The sequence below is a fragment of the Pelmatolapia mariae genome, linkage group LG15, assembly GCF_036321145.2.
Source record: "Pelmatolapia mariae isolate MD_Pm_ZW linkage group LG15, Pm_UMD_F_2, whole genome shotgun sequence".
In the NCBI taxonomy this organism is placed as follows: Eukaryota; Metazoa; Chordata; class Actinopteri; order Cichliformes; family Cichlidae; genus Pelmatolapia; species Pelmatolapia mariae.
In genome coordinates this window covers 18,787,700-18,810,541 of record NC_086240.1, presented here as the reverse complement: position 1 = coordinate 18,810,541, position 22,842 = coordinate 18,787,700, and the positions used below count along the sequence as shown (strand labels likewise).

At 40.2% G+C, this 22,842-nt stretch overlaps 1 protein-coding gene and 1 non-coding gene across 5 annotated transcripts in view; both read right to left on the bottom strand.

Moving 5' to 3' along the window:
* The window catches only part of fmn1 (formin 1), a 28,550-nt gene that overhangs the window by 5,561 nt on the left and 147 nt on the right, over positions 1–22,842 (bottom strand). For 2 of the 4 annotated variants that reach the window (XM_063494829.1, XM_063494828.1), the window contains exons 2-14: positions 21,008–22,727; positions 16,528–16,700; positions 11,379–11,487; positions 9,697–9,758; positions 8,286–8,998; positions 6,438–6,579; positions 5,853–5,940; positions 4,176–4,237; positions 4,004–4,092; positions 3,717–3,846; positions 3,459–3,605; positions 2,798–2,857; positions 2,222–2,342 (exon numbers count right to left, since the gene is read on the bottom strand). In XM_063494829.1, coding sequence (XP_063350899.1) covers positions 2,222–2,342; positions 2,798–2,857; positions 3,459–3,605; positions 3,717–3,846; positions 4,004–4,092; positions 4,176–4,237; positions 5,853–5,940; positions 6,438–6,579; positions 8,286–8,998; positions 9,697–9,758; positions 11,379–11,487; positions 16,528–16,700; positions 21,008–22,679 — 3,568 coding nt within the window. In that variant the 5' untranslated portion in view covers positions 22,680–22,727. Of the gene's footprint in view, positions 1–2,221; positions 2,343–2,797; positions 2,858–3,458; positions 3,606–3,716; positions 3,847–4,003; positions 4,093–4,175; positions 4,238–5,852; positions 5,941–6,437; positions 6,580–8,285; positions 8,999–9,696; positions 9,759–11,378; positions 11,488–11,675; positions 13,755–16,527; positions 16,701–21,007; positions 22,728–22,842 lie in introns of those variants that run through there. The other 2 variants (XM_063494830.1, XM_063494831.1) reach the window with 2 other exon arrangements.
* Positions 7,315–7,402, bottom strand: trnay-gua (transfer RNA tyrosine (anticodon GUA)). The gene is given in 2 exon segments: positions 7,315–7,350; positions 7,366–7,402. It is a non-coding gene; the product is annotated as a tRNA-Tyr (tRNA).

Here is a 22,842-nt window from a genome sequence, read left to right as displayed (position 1 = left end):
GTCACACAGACCCACAGACCAGTCAGTGACCTTCTGGCAACACGTTTCACTGAGTGTGTATTTCCTGTCTGAGGCAAAAACCTTCTTTAGATAGTTTTGGTTGCTAGTAGTAGCAACTAGTGGTAATTTAATTCAATTGTATTCCTATCACACCACATTAAAACATCAGCTTTTATATTGTAAAGTAAAGACCCTACAGTAATATAGAAAAAAATGCCTACAATCAGATGACCCTCTAGGAGCAGGCAATTGGCAACAGTGGGAAGGAAAAACTCCTATTTCACAGGAAGAAAACTCGAGCAGACATCTGCCGTGATTGGTTTCCCACAGTTTGCAATTTACCTTCAAACACTCACCAGCTCTCCAAGCAGCAGTGAAACTGTGAAAACTGGAAACCGAGAACATTTACTTTCAAAATAAAAGTGGCACATGCATTTGTTGGTGCAGCAGACTCTTTATGACAGATTTCACAAAACAACTGCCAGCAACCTACAGCAACCAGTCCGGGAATATTCTTTTTCCCCTTGCAGCCAGTGGTTTGTATCATGTCAAATATCATGGATAACTCTTGATCACTGTGGGCATGGCATATACAAGTATATAAGCACTAAGCCAAAAAAAAAATAAATCGTAATTTGATATAATAAACTGTGTGGAGAATATAAAAAGGTGTACCAAATACAGCAACAACCAATCAGACAGTTGTTGAGTTGTTATTCAGGAAAACCAAGAAATCACCAGAGTCGAGAAATCACCTAGGACCATGAATGCTTGTGCAAAAATATATGCATCTACCTGTAGGTGAAATAGCATGGACCAGCACAGACACAGACTGCTAGCATGGCTGAAACCATGACTGATATACGATAAAAAAACAACTAAAAAAAACCAAAACCCTTTTGCAACTCTGTGGCTCAATAAACTACTTTTATTGCCACTGTAACAGACACAAGAAAATTTAAGGCCCAAGAAGGGTACACAATGTGTAGTTTTAAAAACCCAACTACAGATATAAATCCAAATCTACATAGCTAGTTAGCTTTATTAATAATTTGAATGAACTTCCCAGTGAATAACCCATGTAAATGCAATATAGTCTCAACATGGATGACTTAAGAGAAGCTTAACCACAACAAACAGAAAGATTTCATACCAGCCAAACAGAAAACAGAGGGAGAGTGACGAATGACAAAAGCAAAGCCTCAAACCAGGCATGAGGGCAGTTCAAACAGGCAGAACAAAAGGAACCTGCGACAGGCAAACCAGATTGCACGGTGGTTTGGGTAGACAGTGCGATAAGACAAAGCTGTGTTGAGAGGTAAAGAAAGCTATCTGTGGCACACATCTGGGGGCCACACTGGAGCCCAGGTGATACAGGTTAAGGATCCGTGCATTTCTGCAAAGATACCAGAGATACTAGGGGTCTGGAGATTACATAAGTGGGAAGCTACGGTCTCCCTGCACTGGCGACAGGGGCACAAAGCAACAACGATGGGAGATCTGATGGGCTAAGGATTAGAAGCTGGATCTGAAAGGCGCCAGGCCAGTATCAGCAGCAAGACTCCTGCTAGTCTCAGAATACATGCACATAAACACCCATTCAACAAAATGCATGCAAAAATCACATGCATACGTAGGGACACAACAATGAACTCACTCATAATCATACTCATGCACAGTAAGCATTGTCCTCAGAATGACTTTTAACTGAGCGGCATGCTGAATGGCGTCATATGCGCACACTTAGGCAGTGAAAAGAACACGCAAAAAAGGATTAGAAAGACAAGAGGAAGTCTTTTGTTCTTGAGCTTTCACTAACATGAGTTTGCTCACAGAGGAAAGCCGTTGGCCTTAAGTATAAACAGCTACTCAATGCCTGGGGCCAGTGATGGGAAACCAGGGTAGTGAAGGTGGGTGGGGGATGTCTGTGGAAAAACGATGCCAGACTGAGCCAAAGTTTGGTCTGTGGGAACCTCTGGAAAGTATCAGAAAATCACACTGACAGAGTTACACTGGCTGATTTTTTCAAACAAAAGCACACAACAAAATGACCACAAGTTGAGAATACTCCTGGTCACCCCAGTCACATGGAAGCTTGCCATCTGTCTGGAATGTGCGCACCCATCTAATAATATTAACCGAGAAAAGCGGACTGAGCCTGTTTGTTATTCTTCTTTTCAAAAACTCAGAGAACAGGAGATGGTATGGTAACGTCACGTACTTGTCAGATCTCGTCCAAGATGTCTCAGATCTCTGTCGAGGTCATCAAACTTGACCTGCGCTGCCAGGAAGACATCCTGCGGTTCAGGAAGAGGGAACATACTCTTCTCTGTGCCTGCATTCTGGGAGGTGAAAACATTTTAGAAATGCATTACATCTGTGGATGCAGTGTGTGTGATGCTGAGTTAGGTGATTCCCAGCTGAAGGACGAGTCCAAACCTGTGTTTTATTGTCTAATATAGCCACTTTTCATAAGAATACAACACAAAAACATCAATTTCTATGAAGGTAGTTCCATTTTAAGCATGCTAATCTACAATAAGGGCAGCTGTGGCTCAGGAGATAGAGGAGGTTATCCACCAGCTGGAAGGTCATGCATGCTGAAGCACCTATGGGCAAGATACTGAACCCTTAGCCCTGTATAATGTGTGTGTGGTGTGCTTTGAGTGTGTGAATGGACTAGTCATAAAGTGTGTCAAGTGCTCAACCCACGTTAAGCTGGCAGTTGGAGCAACGCTGCATAAAGACATAACAGCTACTCCATTTATTTTTTCAATTGCATATTTTTTTAAAGTACCTTGTCCACATTGTGCAAGTAATATGACACCACGTAATCCACCAGGCTGATGCGATTGTCCTGAGAAGAAATGGAAGGAAACACGAAAGCTGGATGAACGATGAATGTAATGGACTCTTTTACCTAGAGTTTGGTCTCAAGCTACACATTCTAGCTTTGTCATTGGCAGATACTGCTGAGGTTAAGCTTATGAGTTCAAATCTTCTTCTTTGTTCTGTTCTTTTAAGTACAATACCAAATATTCTCCCAGGAACAGATGCTTTATCTGAACACATACACAAATATGGCAACAGAGCACTCCTTTTTAAAAGCTATCAGGAGTTGGGGTATCAGTAAATGCAACAAAACAAATTTCTATTACTCTTAATTTAAATTTCTTTCAGTAATAAGTATTTTTTTCCCTGATTTCACTGGCTTTTGAAACCAAATCCTCGCCCTCTTGCCCAATCTTATCACTGTGATAGATGATAATAACGGCACTTATCGAATCAAGTCTGACTATTCTACTTTCCCCTCCACCTATACCACTGCAGGTTCTTTATTATGGTGTATCCTCGTGTTAGATTACAATCTCACCCCTAACACTTTGCACACTTCCTGTGCTCTGTTCTGAAAGGCAGGCAAAAGAGCCACAGTGACTCCGCAGGTATCAAGGCCTTACCCTGCTCTTTACGTCTTTGAGTTTTGGAAGGATTTCCAAGCCAAAGCCGTCAGCCTGGCCTCTAATCCTGCTTCCTCCATTCATGTGGTTCCCCAGAGCCAACACCAGTCCCATCACCTTCCTGACACTGTCGCTCTCCAGCAGAGCCTAGATAATCAACAGTTTTTTTCAAGACTGAGGTTCACGCCACTCCATGTCACATTATTTACTGGCCACCTTCAATGAATAACTGGGTTTTCTTTTACGTGCTTAGCTCACCTTACAGACATGGGAGACAGTGTTGAGCTTGCGTTGAATCGAGGTGATCCCATCGATGAAGGCTGACTGGAAGATGACACAGCGAGATCTGCCTGCGAAGTCTGGAATCTGAGATAGTTCATACAGGAACCTGGAGCACAATCACATAAACACTGAGAGTCCACAATGCATTGACATTATCCATCCCTGTTAGAACTGTCAAATCAGAAGGTCTGGTATTTGTCTATTTAGTCCACAAATACAATCAATTACTGCTGCGCTCTCTAAACATCTGCTGAGGCACTCACTGCTCAGGTTTGTCCAGCAGCTTAACATCCTCTTCTTCTGACGTCTCGTAGTGTTTGCTGATCCTCTCCAGCTCCTCCGGCAGTGCTCTCTGCCAAATTGATAGCAACTTCTAAATTAAAGGTTCATCGTTGTACACAATTGTCTCACACAATTGCGTGCCTAAATGCGTACATTTTCATACAGCGCTTCAATGGTCTCCAGATCCACCACAGCGTGATCCACTGTCAATACAGCTAGAAGTGAAAATACACAGAAAAGGGAGAGAGATTAAAAAAAAGCATATATTGTCAGATCCAACTCAGAACCTACATTACAAAAACCTGCCACTAGCAAGAAAATAGAAATAACACGTCTAAATGGTTAGAAACTGATCAGAAGGCAGAATACTGCAAAGGAAGAAATGCTTACTAGGCTTCATTCACAATATTCCTCCTAGTCTTGATCATTTATTGCTGAACAATAGTGGTTGTGCACTTTGACTCATGTCAAAGGTCAGCGGATAAGAGTAGAGAAATTTATCATAGTACTCACATTTTAACACACTCAACCAGACAAATTCTAAAGATCGTGAAGGGAAGTGACAAAGCTTTTCTAAAGTTGCTCTTCTGTATCAATGATGAATAATCAATAAATATGATATCATAAACGTATCCGTGGAAATACAAAAAATAAAATAAAATAAAATGCATTGACAAAAAATTGGCTTTCATACTCCTCTTCCTGGAAGACGCAGTCTACTGTTTGTTCCAAAGATTTTCCAGTTTTGGATTAGAAATGCAGATTGCCCGTCTTGCTGACATTGTGGTGAGCGTTAGGGCCACTAATCCTGCTTCAAATTCACCCCTAGCTCATACTCAGAGTGAAATACAGGGTACATTCTCTGTGACGCCGCGATTAAAGTCCAACCAAGGGTTATGTTCAGGGAGCTGTGGTTACCTGAATGTTTACTGCAGGTTCAAATTCTCAGACTGGCTGGGAAACCCATCTAGTTTAGTGACCTACTGTAATCTATCTCTCATGCGATGGAAAAGATGATTACATGCACTTTGAGGATTTAACAGAGATGAGAATTTAAACGCTGTTCCAGAGGCTTTCCTCCACAAGACGGTAAAAATCTGAAGATATATTTATTTATGTTGTTAACCTTTATTTATCTCAGAGAAAGGACTTGTGAAATTTAAAATCCCTTACGCAAGATTGTTCAAGACAGGCAGCAGCTCAATCAGCTTTGTATATTTGACAGATAGTACCCAATGTGTGTAAGCACCTATCCTTTATAAGCAAAATATACTTTAAATAATATGCCTGTTACATGTTTTACATTTTTACTGGTTATTGCATTTTGCCATCTTTTATATTTTACTAGAAAACTGTTTTGATTTCATTGTTATTTTACAGTTCTGTGTAAAAGTCTTGAGTCACCCTTCATTTCTTTATATTTGGCTCAGAAAATGTGAAAAATAGGTGCAGCGATTCTCTGACAAGAATTCCCAGTGACAGCTGGCAGGCAATGTCACTGGTGGGAAAATGTGTGGATGGCCAGTCCGGGCTCTGAGGAGGCCAATCCATGACTGATAGTGCTGTATTATGTGCTTCTATTCAGTTATACTTTTACTGCACTGGCAGTTTGCTTGGGATCATTGTCATGCTGAACATGAAACCATTACCAATCAGATGCTTTCCAGTTGGCATTGCAAGTTCATGAGCACGACGATTCTGTTAAAAACAATGAAATTCAATTCACCTTTTTTTTAATTGGATTATGATAGAGTCCAGTTTTGCCTGTTATCAGTGTAGTAACAAAACGCTGTTTCCTTGCAGTACAATGAAGGAGTGAAATGACCTCACCTTGCTGAATATCTTTCATCTCAAGGTGGAGGCTTGATATGAGGATGCCCACAGCCTGAGAGCGTTTACCATCCAACAGTTTAATGATCTAAAACAAACACAAACATGGTTACCATGACCACCTTACCAGTAGAAACCATTAGTGAGTCCTGAATAGAGAGCCTAGCATTTCATGCCAGCGTTTCCATTTTCTCTTGTTTAAATGCTTCACTTCCTTCTTATATTTTACTAATGTCACTTGGTTTGTATTTCCCTCTTGCTTTAAAATCATAGTATTAAGAGCCTATATCCTTGAGTTATATACAGTACAATAATGCCTTTAATTAACAAAAAAAAGAGAGTAAGGGGAGGCATTTTTCAGTCTGTCTGCCCTACAATCAGAGCCTTTATAATCTCATAGCTGTATTGTGACCCAGATTTTGAATGGTCCTCTAATGATGTGGAGGAGTCTGTAAACCACAATGCATTACCCCCCTCTAGTGGACACATGACATTAAGTATTGCAGCCTACATTTTCTTTAGCAATAGCTAAGGGATTCACAAGATGAATAAATGATAACATGATGACAGAAGTTATTTTCTTACCTTCTTAGGCTTTGCTTTTTTTTCATAAGTCTCTGACAGCGGTTTCCTCTTTGTCTGTGTGGTGGTTTTAGCAAAGAGATCTTCAAACTTACTGGCATCAATTAAGTTTGGCTCTTCCAGAATATTCCACAATGTGTTGTTACTGCGGGAGAGAGCACAACAGTCTGTTTAAAAAACGAAGAAAAAAAACAACAAAAACATCAAGTTGCTGATATAAGCAATAAAGCAGGATTCATTAATTTATTATGATTCAATATAAAAATCCAGTCAGTATTTCTTCGGTCCTATTAAGAGGTGTAGTGCAATGTTTGTTTGTTTGTTTGTTTGTTTGAAATCAATTTGCAAACAAGATTATTTTTCAGTCACTGTCAACACCTTTTTGAATCTCTCTCACAAAGGATTAAGGCAAGTGGTCCAACCCACCAGCAAGATATACCCAATGAAGCAGCTAGTGAGTGCATTAACCCCTTTTCAAATAATTCATCAGTGACTTGCCACTTGGCCCACAAAGGGTCCCCTGTTCTAAACCTGTCACATCTTTGGACCTCCGTTATAGTACACTTACAGTTGAGAGATTGCATTCTTGAGTAATGGGTTAGGAGGGGGGGTCATAAGATGCACAAGGACATGTAGAAGAATGCCATTCACAAACATCCATACAACACTTTGTTCTCTGCACTCTAAGGTTTTCCAGTTATCACACACTACAACAGAACAGCCACTGTTTGGGATTTAGTGTCCTTCTACACGCTAAATAAAGAGGGACACAAGTACTGATCAGTGAACTTAAATTACTGCCTCGAATAGGGAAAAGGTTAATGCAAGGAGGTTTGCGTTTACCGTGCGCACTTTCTTTTATTAGGTGAAAATGCAACACTCCTTCGAGCCGGATTCGAACCAGCGACCTAAGGATCTCCACTAGATACATCTACAGTCCTCCGCTCTACCAACTGAGCTATCGAAGGGTGGTGAGCGTCAGGGAAGGCTCTTTCTCTCGAAAACTGCAGTTAGACGATACATTTATGTAAATTGACAAGATATTTCAACATTTGGACCTCACTCAGTACTCCTTCACTTTCTCCAGAGCTCACCCACACTTCCGTTTATAACGTGGCCGGCCAATAATTTCCAGCCGTGAGGAGGAAACTGCAGTAAAACGACCTGTAGTAACGATACACTGTCCTTTCACTCTGGTGAGTGTCTTTGCATACTCGTTAAATATACGCTAATATGATATTATTTTTAGGGCTCTTTCTCCATGTCGCCGATCGCACTATGCCACCCTCGCCACTCTATTCCATGTCGCTCCTACATGTGGTCTACATCCCTCACCCTCCCCTCCTTTACTGATGAGGTGAATAAGAAACTAATGAAGATTAAGAACAGAAAAGCAACAAGCCTGAATGGTATCAGTTTCAGACTGCTCAGGGACTGTGCAGATCAGCTCTGTGGGCTGATTATGACATAAAACTCATGGCCTGTTCTCAGATCTGCTGTTTTGCCTGGGTGGTCTTGTCTGTAAAAGTTGGCCACGGAGTTTTGTGTATGGGGGTTTCTCCAGAATAGTCTTCCTACAGTGTTTTGCTTACTGCCTAAGATAGCTCACTGAGCTACCTGCTTGTAAAGTTGCCGGGGTGGACCAGCTAATTGTGGGACGAGTTGTCCTGGGAACTTGGGCTGCCATACGATTTGCAGTTCTGCCATATTCTGTATATAGAGGGATTTTTGTGCCAGAGCTATTGTGAGTGAAATTGGTGCCACACGTTTCAGGTGGCAGGCAGCCTGTCGTAAATGTTTAAGGAGTACAGACTTTCAATATGCTCTTACACACTTCTTGAGTGGACCTACTTGTTGTCCTGGATCTGGATTCTGTTCCAGTAAAGAGGCTTCATGGGTCGGGAAGGCTCCACTGCTGGTTTCCTGGGAGGTTTATCAACTACAAGACCCAATGCTGGAGGAGGAGGTGGAGGGAGCGATAACCCTGGCGTGGGTGGAGGAGGTGGAGGTGGGGGTAGTGGAGGGTCATTTGATGGCTGCATGTAGTTAACAGGTGGAGATGAACATGGTGGAGGTAGTGGAGGTGGTGGTGGAGGAGGAGGAGGAGGAGGAGGAGGAGGAGGAGGAGGAGAAGGAAAAACATCTGATTTAGCTGGTGATGCTGTCTGAGAAGGAGCTGGTGGTTGTTCTGAGCTACAAGGAGTTACAAGTGAAGAGGAGGAGGACGTTGTGCCTTCGATCTTGCCGGCGAAGCTGATGGAAGCAAGGTCCAACTTTTTGGGGGCCACCTTCTGCTGCTGAGAGCATGTACAGGTTCTCCCGGAACCTTCTTCATCCTGAGCAGTTTTGACAAATGTCTCCCGGTCGGTTTGAATGCAGACGGTGCGAAATGATTTGTGCAAAAAGTCATCTGCTGTAGACACAGCCATATCTTTAAGTTCCCCTTGACAGTGGGTCCCAACCTGGGAGAGTTTATTCTGCAGCTCAGCAAGACTGAACTCCAGGCGTGCAACATTTTCATCCTTTTCCAACCTCACTCTGGAGAGTTCCTGATCATAGTCCTCCTGAAATAAATAATGTTGTCCAATTATTAATTAATAAACCTTAGTGATGATCATAATGATATCATTCACACTGATAAATCTAAAGCCAGCTCTGCAAGGCTGAACTTCAGCATACATGAGGGATCATCAGTCTCTGAAGCAAAATTCAGAGAAACCTGTTTAGGTCATTTACCCTAAGTCACATCAGTTAGTCCATCATCTGCAAGGCCTGACGTTCTGTCAAATATTTATGAGACTCCAACTAAAATTTGTTTACATATTCCACTGAAAATGTCACAAAATACAAAAATCTTATCAGTCATATGGCCTCAGAGCGCAATATGTTTTGGTGATAGTTCACACATTTACAGGGTCGCTGACAAACATTGAAAGGATTTTGTAGCTACCATCATTTAATTAAAAACAAATGTGCTTTTGAGTCTATGATATATATACTCTCTCACTTTTAACAGAATAAAAGAGAACATTATTTATACATATTTTTTTAAGATGTAAAAACTGAAGTATCTTTTAAAATGTTGAAAAACAAGCGTGTATCTATGACTCAGGCCAAACTGGGACTGAACCAGGCAATGACTGTGGTGGCAATACTGCAATGAAAAAGCATTGGCAACTAATCAAAGACTTTTTATATGATTTTCTTCATGCAGTCATGGAAATTAGTTACCGTACAATCCCTCATCCTTCCTCATACTGACCTTCAACTTCTCTAGCTCCTCTTTGCATTCTCTCTTCAGCTGCAGGAGAGCAGCCTGGTGCTCTGAGAAAAACAGATCCAAACATCATCAGAAAGTCAGTTTTTTTTTAGAAAGCTTTATGATTTTAATGCTTGTTCTAGTAAAAGAAAAAAAGTTGTTAATCATCACAAATATAGTTTGTAAGATTATTTTTATTCCTGTGAACGTAAGACAGACTAGTGGCTGCTTACAACCCACAAAAGATGAAAACAATGCAATGTGTTACCACATGATGGCAGCAGAGTCCCAACTGTAAACTAGTACAGGCTCGCAGATTATAGAGGCTGGCATCTGTCTAAGCAAACATTTACAGCATCTGCTGTTAGATGACTGAGATAGTAAAAGGGCAGTTAGAAAGTATATTTACTGTAGGCTTCCTCACTGTGTCTACAGGGAGTGTATATCAAGGGATATGGGCGTGTACACATGGTTTTGTCCCTGTTCAAACAATGTTTGATAATCTTACTGATTACTGTGAAGTGGATAACAATTAACAAAGAAATTTTATCAACTCATCCATTAAAATACAAAAGCAAGCAGGAGTAGATTATTCCTTTAAAAATGCAAGTAAACTGATTTATAATCACAAACTATTCAGCAATTTTAGCTTCCCCCCGAAAAGGACTATGGTGAGAGTACAGTGTGTAATTAAAGAACTGCTTTTACAGATGGAGTCAGACCGTAGATGTTTACACATTTGCGGGTGGAGTTCTGTTTACCTTTGCAATCGAGCTTGATATTACATCCACCACTCTGTAAAGTAGCTAGACACTGCTTCTCTGTCATGCATATTCAATGTGTAGAATTTCACATAATAATAGTATTTCTATTTAGATTTTATTCTCTTTTTACCGTGAGGTGAATACCTTTTCTTAACAGTCTAACCAGCGTACGGTCACAGGAGGCTAAAGCTTGTCTATTCCATGGCAAAGAGGGGGTACGCTCACCCTGACAACCACAGAAACTTTTACAAAGCCCACTGAGAAACACCAGTTATTCCAACATGCATTGTTTCTGTGGGAGGAAAGTAGAGTCCTTGAAGAAAACCCACACAGGCAGAGGAGAACATGCAAACTGCACATGGAAAGGCCCCAGCCGAACAGGAGTAGCACTATAAACCAATCCATAATAATCACTTCATTAAATCCATTTCAGAACCATTACCTTTAACTGCTGCTTCTTCTTTTGACACTAAAGTTCACATCATTCAACACGAAAAAAGAATTAATCATACTTCTATTTTTTAAAAAAGTCTTTAAACTGATACCACATTTCCAAAATGCCTTTAAGATGTGTTTTTGTACATATTCAAATACAAGCAAATTTCATATGCTGTAAAATGTGACCTGTATACACAAAAAAAAGAAGAAGAAGAAAATGTGAGGAATGGAGTTTTATTTTTGTTCCTTCTGTTTAATTTTGTTTGACACATACTTCTGAATAACTTATTGGCAGCAAGATTAATATGAAGTTATTCATAGTACATATTGATGGAGTTACTTTCTTCAGCAGCACTAGCAAACCGTATGACACTGATAAACTGAAGAATAAGCTTAGAAAGTAGAACTTGGAGAGGTGTAATGGTAATGTCCTGGGTTGATTTATGTGGAGTAATGCAAGTTATGACATGCATATATTAGTACCTGCTTCTGTGTACTTTAGCCCAACTTTTTCTTCCTTAAGAGGTGGCCACACAGCTTGTAGACGACCAGGAGTTCGTTCCTCTCCTTCTCCTGGGCTCGATGTCTCTGACTATGAGTAAGAAAATGGACAGCAGATATTATTAATGACAGAATTAATAACAGAAGTTGCAGCTACATTGTAAAAATGACTGATGAATTGTGATTAAAAACACAATGCTCAGAATTGCTTTGTTTTTGATTTTTAGCCTGATTTAATCTTAAAAAGTAACAAAAATCACAGAGAGGACTAATTCATACTTTGTCATCAGGTGGGTCCTTCTCAGGAGTCTTACTTGAGGTTCTCTCAAAAAGTGTTTTAAGTACATCTTTATCATTTCTTATCTTCTTCCTCAATGCCTCCAGGACAACTTTATCTCCTGGGTCCTTTTTTAAAGGCTTTGGTGTGAAAAAGGCCTTGAAGGCATCAAAAGCTGCCTCTGCACTAGACATGGAAGGTTTTGTAAGTTCACATGATTCTGGAACCTCTGTATTTTTATTTGTTTCTGGTTCTTTCTTCTCCTCCTCTTGGCTATCTTCACTTCCATTCACCCTTGTTTCATTCCGGTCTCCCTCAGCCTCCAACACCTCCTTCTCATCTCCTCTCTTTTCCCGACTCAGAAAATGAGAGATCTGGTCTAAGATGCTCCCTGGAACTTTGGTGTCCTTCTGCTTCTCTGTGAAATCTGCCCCTCGTCCTCCCACAGGAGATGGCTTAATGTGGGCCATGGTGTCATGCTCTGGTCCAGTGACCCCCTTCCTTAGGACCTTAAGGCCGCTGAAAAGAGCCGGGACTTGGATCTGCTTGTCTGTGGGGGAGCTCGGGGAGAAGGTGGCTCTGCTGAAGGTGGAGCCAGGTGGAGGATTATTAGTTGCAGATTTTATTGTCATCTCTTGCAAATTATCCTTTAGGCTGGGAGGATGGTGGGGTGAGTTGGGAGTCTCTGAATTTGCATCTCTTGTCTCCTCCTCTTCAGCTTTATCCAAGATCTGTTCCAGCTCTTCAAGCGCGGGTCCTGTTCGAGTCACAGTTATCACTACATGTTTACTTTTCAATGGCCCAGTGTTTCCACATATCTGTGGATCAAAATCCATGTCTGAAGTGGAAGTAATTGTGTCAGAATCTTCCTGGCAGTGTTCCCTTTGAGCATTTTCATTGCTGTTTTCAGTATCCTCTGTGGCACTGATGGATACAACACAATCACCATCAGTATCCATGCAGTCAATTGAAATGTGTTGACAATTTGTCTGCAGAGATTCATTTAAGGCCCATTCATCCAGTGGATTCTGTGATATGTGACAACCCTCTTTGCTGCAGCCATTAACTTTGTGTTCATCTGACAGGTTATTCTGGTCATGATTTGTTGCAAAGCTCTGTTTCTCGAGGCCTTTTTCAGTATTTACAGCCACGCTTTGCTGCTCGGTTACTTTATAATGACTCCTCTCCTCCTCTGTTATGTCTGAGTCATTTCCTTTTTCCCTCAAGCTTGAATTTCCCAGTGAGTTAGAGGTCTTTTCCTCTGCATGAGGCAATATAACATATGACAAAAAATCACTAGAATGCTCGAGAGCATCTGTAAAGTCCACATCCCCATTTTTCTTCAGATCACCACTGATATCTTCCTGCATCATGTCTTCAGTTTCTCCCCCAGAGAGGTTCCTAAAAATTTCCAGGATGGCTTCGGGCTGCTCCATTTACTGCAAGTCACAGGTGAAGTTATCCAAAATATAGTGAGTAGGAAGTGCTAAAGAAACTTGACTGCTCATAGTTAGACATCAGTATAGCATGCAGCACTTCTTTACGTGATTCAGGTATCATGCAGCGTCAAATTATAATCAATAAACAAATGCAAGCAATGTTTGAGTTAATTAAAGTCTTATGCCTGAAAATCCAACCTGTTTTTGCGCCCCTGTTTGTCGAAAAGAAACAAGCATATCCACGCTGTGTTTTTACAGTGCCTTTTTGCCTTACCAAAGTGCTAATTTTCCAAACCTAAAACTGGAAGTAGTTGTTAGTCACTCAGACTGGCCAATGGCAAGAGAGAAATCCAGTCATGGAAAAAAAGAGGTTTCCAAGCTCAGCTCCATGGCTCTGTGTGGTGGAGTGACTCAGCTCAGCCACATTTGAAGTTAAGTTCCAGCTTCAGCTTCTCATTCATGCCTCCTTTTCCCTCCGGCTCTTCTGTACCTGCTGTAGTAGTTTACAGAGCAGCACCTTGGACATCATCCTGTGGATTGTCACAGAGTAATTGGAAACAGATGGTGTGTCCAGCCGCTGTTTCCGACAACACCCTGACATCCGTGAGCCGTATGGCAAAGGAAGTCACCCAGAACAGATGGAGGAGCACCACACCCAGAGCTGAAGGAGGGTAAATAGGACTGCCAGGGATCACTTGCTAAATGCTTGGCCTGTAAATCCACAGTTACAGGGAGGTCTCTCAATTCCCCTGCAGGTACACAGCAATGCTTGGCTAATCTGGGCATCCCGCGGCTCTAACCCCACCTACACAGCACTGTTAATCAGCTCATATTGAAACTTGCATACAGGATCAATCGACAGAGAAGGTTTGTTTAAAGTTTTGGGAAACGAAAAGTGAAAATAGTGACAGTTTTCACTTGAATATTTTAGCTAGAGTATTCTGAAACTTGATCTATAAATATAATATTTTTCATAAATTGAATAAATAAGCAGAGAATAGTAAGTAGGTTTGAAATAACATTCAAGTTGGTGACACAGATCCAAATAAAAGAAGGTAATAAGCAGGGAAAGTCACCAAATGGCTATAATTAAATCAGCAAACAAATATGCTGTTAAAATATATGTTTAAAAAAAGCAAAAACAACTAATTATCTTAAATAAAATGAAATATTGGGTAGTAGAGTTAATGACCACTATCTTCATACTAATATTTTCACTACTATTAGTACTGGGTAGATTGCTTAACACAAAATATCAAAATAAGAGTCCAAACTTCCTCCTTTGTGTTTGGGTTATTCTTAGCTCTCGGGATCCACCCTTATTTACTTTTAATGTTATCAGAGGCAACAGGTTAGTGACAAACCTCATCTGTGATAACATCTTTACTGTATCAAATTACACTGTGTACATTTCTCTAATAGATATCGTACTCCATATGTTTGATGCATGCCTACACACCCTGCAATGAGTTCTTAATAGGCTATACTAAAGCTTATGAATACTAACAAGGTGGTTTTTTGCATTAATTTGGTGAGGGACACTGTGGCCTTTATGTGAGTTTGTATGTCTATGAAACAGGAATGCATCCATAAAATCCTGTGAGATTGCATTAAAAATCATCCAGCTTCATGCAGAACAACTACAGTGTGTGCTGGATTATAAATCTCCAGGCTGTAATATAAATTAGGACTGTACCGATTGCTACAGTTCACTGCATCCACAACAGAAGGAATCACACAACTAAACAAAATATTTAAAACTTAAATTAAATGATTTTATTGTAGTCCTCTCAATGTATAAAATAGAATCAGTTTCAGCTTTCAAATGGATGCACAAAACTTACTGAAAATGGTGAACCACTCAAAATCAGCCACTTGGGTTACACACATAGTGACATTAGTGACTCTGCAGTTGGATAAGTCCCAGATGAAGGGTATAAGAAGAGCACATCAATAAACAGACTACTGGCCTGCTTGCAAGTGGCAGTGGCAAAACTGACAGCTATATATTACTGCATATTGTTGCTGAACACATGCATTTGTTTTTCATCCCATGTAAATTACATCTTCAAAGTATTATAGCACCTTCAGTGTGAACCGTTTGGGGGCATTGGGGGGGATAGATGGAAAGTTCTTTGTGACACATGTGGTGGGAACAACATGTGTAATATGTACAATACCCCATTACAGAAGTAACCACATGCTAACTTCAGTGATTCTTTTAATTCTTCATACTCTGTTCGGTAATTTTAGTTTTTTTTTTAAATCTTAAATAGAACACCTTTCCATGTTCTCTGCTATATTTCATGTGAAGCTCCAAGTTATTATAATTATTTAAAGTTATAATTACTTTTTATATAAATTTTTTAATTAGGCATAATTTTACTGTTTATTTTCAGACTTACCTTTTAAAATATTGTGCTGTTTCTATATCTGATCTGAGTTCTTTTAGAAACTACTTTTCATCTTTTACTGTACCTCACAATAAAACACCACTTGGGGTGCTGCCATGGTTCACCTTGTTGAGCGTGTGAGCCAAATGTCCAAGGCTACTGCCGGAGACTGGGTTTGAGTCTGTCCCAGATGATTTCCTGCCTGTTTCTCTCTGATTTACTCTTTTCTCTTTATATTGTCAAATAAAGATTCAAAATACCAAAACAATTAAACAAAACTTCAAATGTTTTCAGCAAAGTTAGTCATGCACGCACACAGAAGGAAGGAAGTATTCAATTTATTAGTGCTTATCGTCTCTCCTACAATGCACTTACAGAGTTGCGTTAAATCCCTTCTATTATGCAACTACAGGGAACACAGAGCTCTTTGTAGCCCTGGACTGGCTCATGAGGCTGGGACTTACACAATTGTGAAGCAAGGACAAGTTCATTGCCATAGTGATGCCGCACTGACTGATGCAGACGGGGACTTATTTCAGGAAGGTTTACAGAGAACAACGGCACTGAAATTAGATTAAGGCATCACAGTAACGACACTTAGACTCTTTGTAACTTTTCACACATGCAGAATTAAGAGTGTGTGCAGTATATTAAAATTAAATTATGTTCTGGGAAAAACAGCTTTCGTATTCTTAGACAATGAGCTGTTAATCACAGCAGTTAACTGCACTCTCAATGCAATTGAGGTAAAAATATTTTCCCACTTAAATATAGAGCACAGACTGCAAGTAATAAAGTATTCTGAATCTGATTCTGATTCTGAGCTAGTAGAGCTCCATGCTCATGCTCCATATACAGAACACAGCCTCTTGATCCTACAACTGACATACCAGTGCCATTTCTACTTTGCAAAAGTGGCTGCTGTTTTCAACTGCTCCATCACCTCATCATCCACCTTTAGACTCTAAAACTCTGTGCTGTGTTGAGATGAGCTCAAAGCACATACTTTTCATTCTACTCACCCTCAAATCCTGGGGCACAGGTGTGGGTGTGTCAGTGATGTCATCATCGGGGGCAGTGATGCGCAGGAAATCAATGTGTTTGGGTCTGGATGGATCGGAAAGTGACCTGCAGATAGAGAGAGACTCCTCGATCTCCTGCTGCCAGATCTCCTCCTGCCTCTGCAGAGCTTCATCTGGAGAAAAGATTTTTTTTTAAAAAGCATGGCCTACCAACTTCTAATATACCTTGTATTAGTTTTGGAAGCAAATTAGGCTGTCTTAGTTTATGGTAGGTCTTTTAATATCACAGGGAGCTCATTTTAAACTTTGAAGCCCAACTAATTTTCCACACCACTGGCAAATGCTGCATGTTAAGCTTTAGTGTCACCATGAGGATGTAACAAGGAACTTCAGCTAAGAAATATTACATTGACCTTTAGCATTTCATAAACAAGACAAAATTTCACTCCTGCTCCATGAGGAATTAAGCGCTGATTGATTTCCTGCATTTTTCCATTCTTTATGCAAATCAGCTAATTCAACAACCATTAAAAGTAGTCGAGAGAAGAAGAGAAGGTTTTATGCAGCTTCATAATTTGAATTTAAATTTAAAGATCTTCCAGAGTTTCCACAACATGATGAATGCTTATCAGTATATAGCCAAGACTGCCACTCTGAAGGGTTTTAATCCCACACTGGTCAATATAATAATGGTTCTCACAGACTTGTGGTCAGGAAAGGGAAAATACCAGATTCAGTAAAAGGCAGCTGTGTGTATTTACATTAATTTCCTCCATCAAGGGTGGCGATTAAGCCAGTGGTTAAGAAAGTATTCAAATACTGAGCCATGACAGTGAAAAATACCCTATTACAAATAAAAACCAATATTTAAAATGTTAATTAGAAAATAATCAATCAAATGTACCTAAAGTTAAAAAGTGGGTGTGCTCAGTGCCGAAAAACATTACATTGTCTGATATATTAATGGAAAATATAATTTTACAGTTTGTACTTAGTTTAGGTGGGGCTGATTTTTATATCAATTATTATATATAACTCTTATTATTATTATAACATTTATTGCTGTTATTATAATTTTATATTTTTTATATGTTCTGTTTGCAAAAATTTCAACCTGTAAAGTGATGAAACACACAATATAGTGGAAATGAAAGTAAAACATTAGGTAGAAGCAAAAAAAAAAAAAAACAAAACAAAACAAAGCAAAACAGTAATGCACAGGGCAAATATCTCAACAGTGTATTTAAACACAGATCCTAAGTAAATGCATTGATAGCTTCACTGTAGTAAATGTGTGAGTATACTTTCAGATAAAAATGCTAACAGAAACACTTGTGTCACTTTCAGAGGACACATAACCGTTCCAGAACATTAAACCGCTTATAGAAATGTGCTATCGCCCCGAGTTTGACCACACTGAACAGAAAACTGGATTTATGAAGATAACCCCCAGAAGGCTCTGAATGTCTTTCTTCTCCTCTCACTAATCGTCATCCTCCACACATTGGTTGTATGTCACAAAGCTTAGAGAATTAATCCTATTTGTTCAGCTAGCAGCCCTGCTGCCTGGTCTGAACAGAGTTTTATTGCTACAAAAATGAGGCGAGACAACAGACTCTCTGCTGATCTGAGGGAATGCTCGACTCTGCTAAACATGCATTTATTAACAAGTATTTCCATGTACAAATGGGTTCAAGCTTTCCCTTTTTATTTCCCTAAAGATGTTTATTAAAATAATTCAAATCTACACCGTCTGTATATGGACACCGCACAGTAAAAGAGTTCTTAGCTTTTAAAAACAGGCTTGAAGCCCATTTGGCTGCACAGTTTGACTTCAAAGTGAAAAGACCAGCAGTTTCCTGCTATTAATCATTTACTGAAAAAGGATTAAAGAATTTGGAATCAGTTGAACTGATTCCATATTCTGAAAATACTCCATCATCATACCATCTTCATCTCTCTCCCTATAAACATCAAAGATGTTTCATGGGTTTGAGTGCACACACTCTGATTAAAAGTTATAAAACTATTGTTGATAACGTTTCGGTATTTAAAAATGTTTTGGGGGTTTTTCCCCCAACATTCAAATTTTGATTTTGTGGCGAAATAATATGTAGCATATAAAATTTCATACAGAATTATGATCTATGAGAGACTAGAGACCTGTTGAGTGTGTAGCCAACATTTCACTCATTGTCGGTTTGGACAGGTTCTAGCTCAGGGGTGTCCAACTTCAGGCCTCAAGAGCCGGTGTCCTGCAGGTTTTAGATGTCACCCTGAGTCAACACACCTGAATGATTAGTTCATTACCAGGCCTCTGGAGAACTTCAAGACATGTTGAGGAGGTAATATGGCCATTTGAATCAGCTGTGTTGGATCAAGGACACGTCTGAAACCTGCAGAACACCTGCCCTTGAGGCCTGGAGTTCCTCACCCCTGCTCTAGCTTATAAATTGCTTAAGCAGATAAGATAATGTATGGATGGACAGACAGACAGATGGATGAATAGATGGATTGTTACCTGATGTTTATTTATTAATTGTTTTATTTTGCAGGTACTGCTGATGCATTAACATGCACTTGGTTTACTAATCATCAGCAAGTGTGTCCACCTGTATCACAGCAGATTTGGCAGGTTCCTCTCTAGCATTTAGGTGTGTGTTAACACAATGCCACACAGGAAACATATCAACAATTACTGCTAGCCACCATACTGGGAAGAGCTATAAGACCATTTTCAAACAGTTTGACATCAATCGTTCCATGATGAAGATTATTAACAGTTGAAAAACTTTAATGACAGCTTCAAGCTTCCCAGGAGAGGACAGCAAAATCACCCTAAGATTAGAGTCATGCTCCAAGAAACTACACGTTCTTTTTCACTTGACTTTATATATTTCCTTCCTGACTAGGCTACCTTGTGTTTTGATTTTAATATTTCCCCTCCTTGTTTTCTTTCTGTTTTAAATGAGGCTACATAATTTTTTTAATTCACATTTTTTATCACTGAATACTTATTTTAAACCTGGTGGACTAGAAGGATGGCAAAGGTTTGATACTGACTCCGAACTGGTGTTCACGAGCTGTTTTATGGCATATTTCAGTCAGAACAGATCTGTGATTACAAGTGTGTCCAAATCAGGTGCTCTCCAGTACTTTGTGCCTGAATGAACACACACTTACTCAGTTATGATGGTATGTCAGAGCAGCAAGGGGTCATTATTCACGGACTGCCACACATCCGTTAGATCTGATGTGCGTGTGTGTTCAACAACCCAGAGAAGACTACAGCAGCGGATGAGATTGCACAAAGACTTCATTTAGAGCATTTATATCAGAGTGTTTTAATCAGTGTTTAAATCTGACAGTCAGGCCTCACCATGTACCACTTCTAACACCATCTGCTCTTTCTCTGATGTTCACTTCACTAATCAACTACTAATAGTTAAACTCAGCTCTTGCGCACACACACACACACACACACACACACACTTTACTCCTGCTGAGAACTTTCTGAAGGTATTTTATTCAGCTTAGTCCACTTTATGTTTAATGACCACGAAAGATTATCTGAGAGAGAGCCCAGTGTGACGTCTATGGTATGACCTTTTTAAAATAGTTCATTACACCTTTCACTTTCTAGTTGACAGGATTCATGGAAACTACAGATTATATGCTTTTGAGGATAACCTGCGATACATCAAAGCTTTAACTCCTCTGCCCCACACCACACCCACCTCTACAGTTAGTAGTAAAATAGTTGGGACTGTGATTGAATATTACTGTGCCAAAGTATTAAAAACCTGGCTTGTCTCTTCATATTATACACTGCACTAACACTATGGATAATATCTATTAACAGCCTCAAGTTATAGACTACGCTGCTTGCTTTATCTTTTGATATCTAAGTTATTCTTTATTTTTATGTCTCACGAATATCTCCATAACATCATTGTCAGTGTAACAGTTTCCTCGCCCAGCTTTCCGCCATTTAATTTTCCTGGATAAAGCCCAGCTATGGTCCTGTTTACCTATCAGCTCCAGCCAGCACTCAGCTACATATAACAACTGTTCCCATTATTCATTCAATTCATAACAACACTTCCAAAGGAATGGGTAACATGAGAAATGAAAGTCTGATTTGTGCACAGCAAGTTGGCATCCAACAGTATAGCTTCATATAGCCCTTTCAATACTTTTCAGTTGTTTTAAGGAGTTTTTATGCCACATAAAATATGTTGTACTACCAATAAAACAGTGTATTCTGAAACAGAGTTTATGTTTTTTTTTAATCAGAGTCAAGATATAAATACCACAAAATAGTCATAATTCCACCGTCTACCATTGTTTTAATTCTAATGTGCTTCCACCAGTTATTCTGGAAATTAGAGTTTTGGGTAAGACTATCATATCACTACAATGACCTACCACTTGACAGCCTCCATCCATCTAAATTGTTGTTTTTTGTTAACATTTTTACCTGAAGAGAGCAGATAATCCTCTGTAAACTGCTCCTGAGTGTCCCTGTGATCACTTTCTCTGGCACGTTCACAGTCTCGAGCCCCACAAATAATTGCAGTGTCTTCAAGTGGTTCAGTCCAAACTCTGTGTGATGTTTCTGCTTGCTGATCATCTGTGCTCAGTCTGGATATGAGCATAGGCGGCAGCATGGGGGACAGTCTTTCTAAGCTGCTTGATGTAATTGGAGAAACCTCCAGGTTTTCAGACAGAGAGGGCGTAGGGGAGATTTTTCCACCTGCTAAAAGAGGATGTGATGAAGCACTGTTTGGCACAACAGAGTTGATGAGGTAAGGAGGTGATTGTGGATTCAGAGACCCTTCTGTTGTGTGGCTCTGCTCATAAAAAGTCTCCTCGGGCTCTTTAAAGCCTTCACTCTCTGCTTTTGATCCCTCCATCCTCAGGGCCTGCTGCAGACTCCGTCTCAGAGCGTCACCCAGAGCACAAAGCTCCTCAACAAACAGAGGCTTGTCCCCACTGGACTCCCTGTTCTGCTCGTCCAGTGGGGACTGAGTACTGATTTCAGCTCTGCGACTTTTCTGCAGTGACACCTCTGTCTTCCATCCATCTAAGAGAAAGTGAGGTTCTTCTTCTCCTTTATGACTTTCCTTGATCCAGTCCAAACTGGTGAGACTCACCCGGCGTATTATTCCTTCCACCTCCTCAATCTTGCCCATTACTCGCCGAGCTGCAGCTCTCTGCCCCATCACCTCAAGCCTCTGCTGAGAGGACTTTATGTCTGCCTTCTCTTCATCTTGTTTTTGGCTTGCAGTCTTGTTACTCTTTGCCTCCATACTAGTGTTGGAGAAAAACATTGAGTACATCTCATTGTCATATTCAGAAAGGTCAGTGTCCGAGTCAGTAGGAGTATATTTTTCCTTTTCAGACATATTCTGTCTGGGAGAGAGATGGACTGTTTTGCTCTTTGATCTAGATAAGCTTGCAGATGAAGTATTAGGCAACTTTACTCTCCAGAGTGGCTTTAACTCATTCATTAAAGTATTTATATCATCTCTTTCTCTCCTAATAATTTTCTTCCTTCTTACTGTGGGAGTGCAAATGATAGGTCTCTCTTCATCAAAATCCCACTCCTCAAAGGAAGAAGACCTCAACCTCTGGAGCTTCCTCAGTCTCCTTGCCTTCAGAGGTGCCTGTGGAGTCCCGGACACCATCTTGAGGTTATCCTGAAGGTCAGTGGTGTAAACATGCCCCTGAGCTCTTCTTCTTCTCTTCCAAGATATCTGGACTCTGGGGGAGTTTGATAAAGCATCCCAAGTTTCTGTGTAACTGTGACAATTTGGCTTAGGTTTGGTTCCCAGTTGGTTGCCCATGCTCATGAAAGCCTGGCAATCTGAACACAACGGTAACAATTCTGTAAGCCAGCAGCTCTCAGATGAGTCATCCAATGCTTTGAGGGTTTCTTTAAAGTCTGTGAGGCCAGATTTGTCTGCGTGGCCAAGCGTTGCTGTTTCAGCTGGACCCTCCTCCCAGTGCTTAGAAAACAGTTTTTGTTGGAAGCTGGTGGGGGTTTTGGAGGGGGAAGATAGACTCCTGCAGGGGGAGAGGGATGGACTCACGCAGCTCCTCTCTTTGATGGGTCTATAGAGGTGTAAGTTACTATAAGTCCTCTGCATGGTTTTATTTAATTATCACAGACGATCAGTGACCAACCACTGGGCCTGCTACAAAAAGAAACAAAGAAACATTTATTTCAGACCATTTAAAAAAGTACTTGAACTTGTGTAGACTTACAGTTACACACTCTAACAATAAGTTAATTATGTTTTACTCATTTTT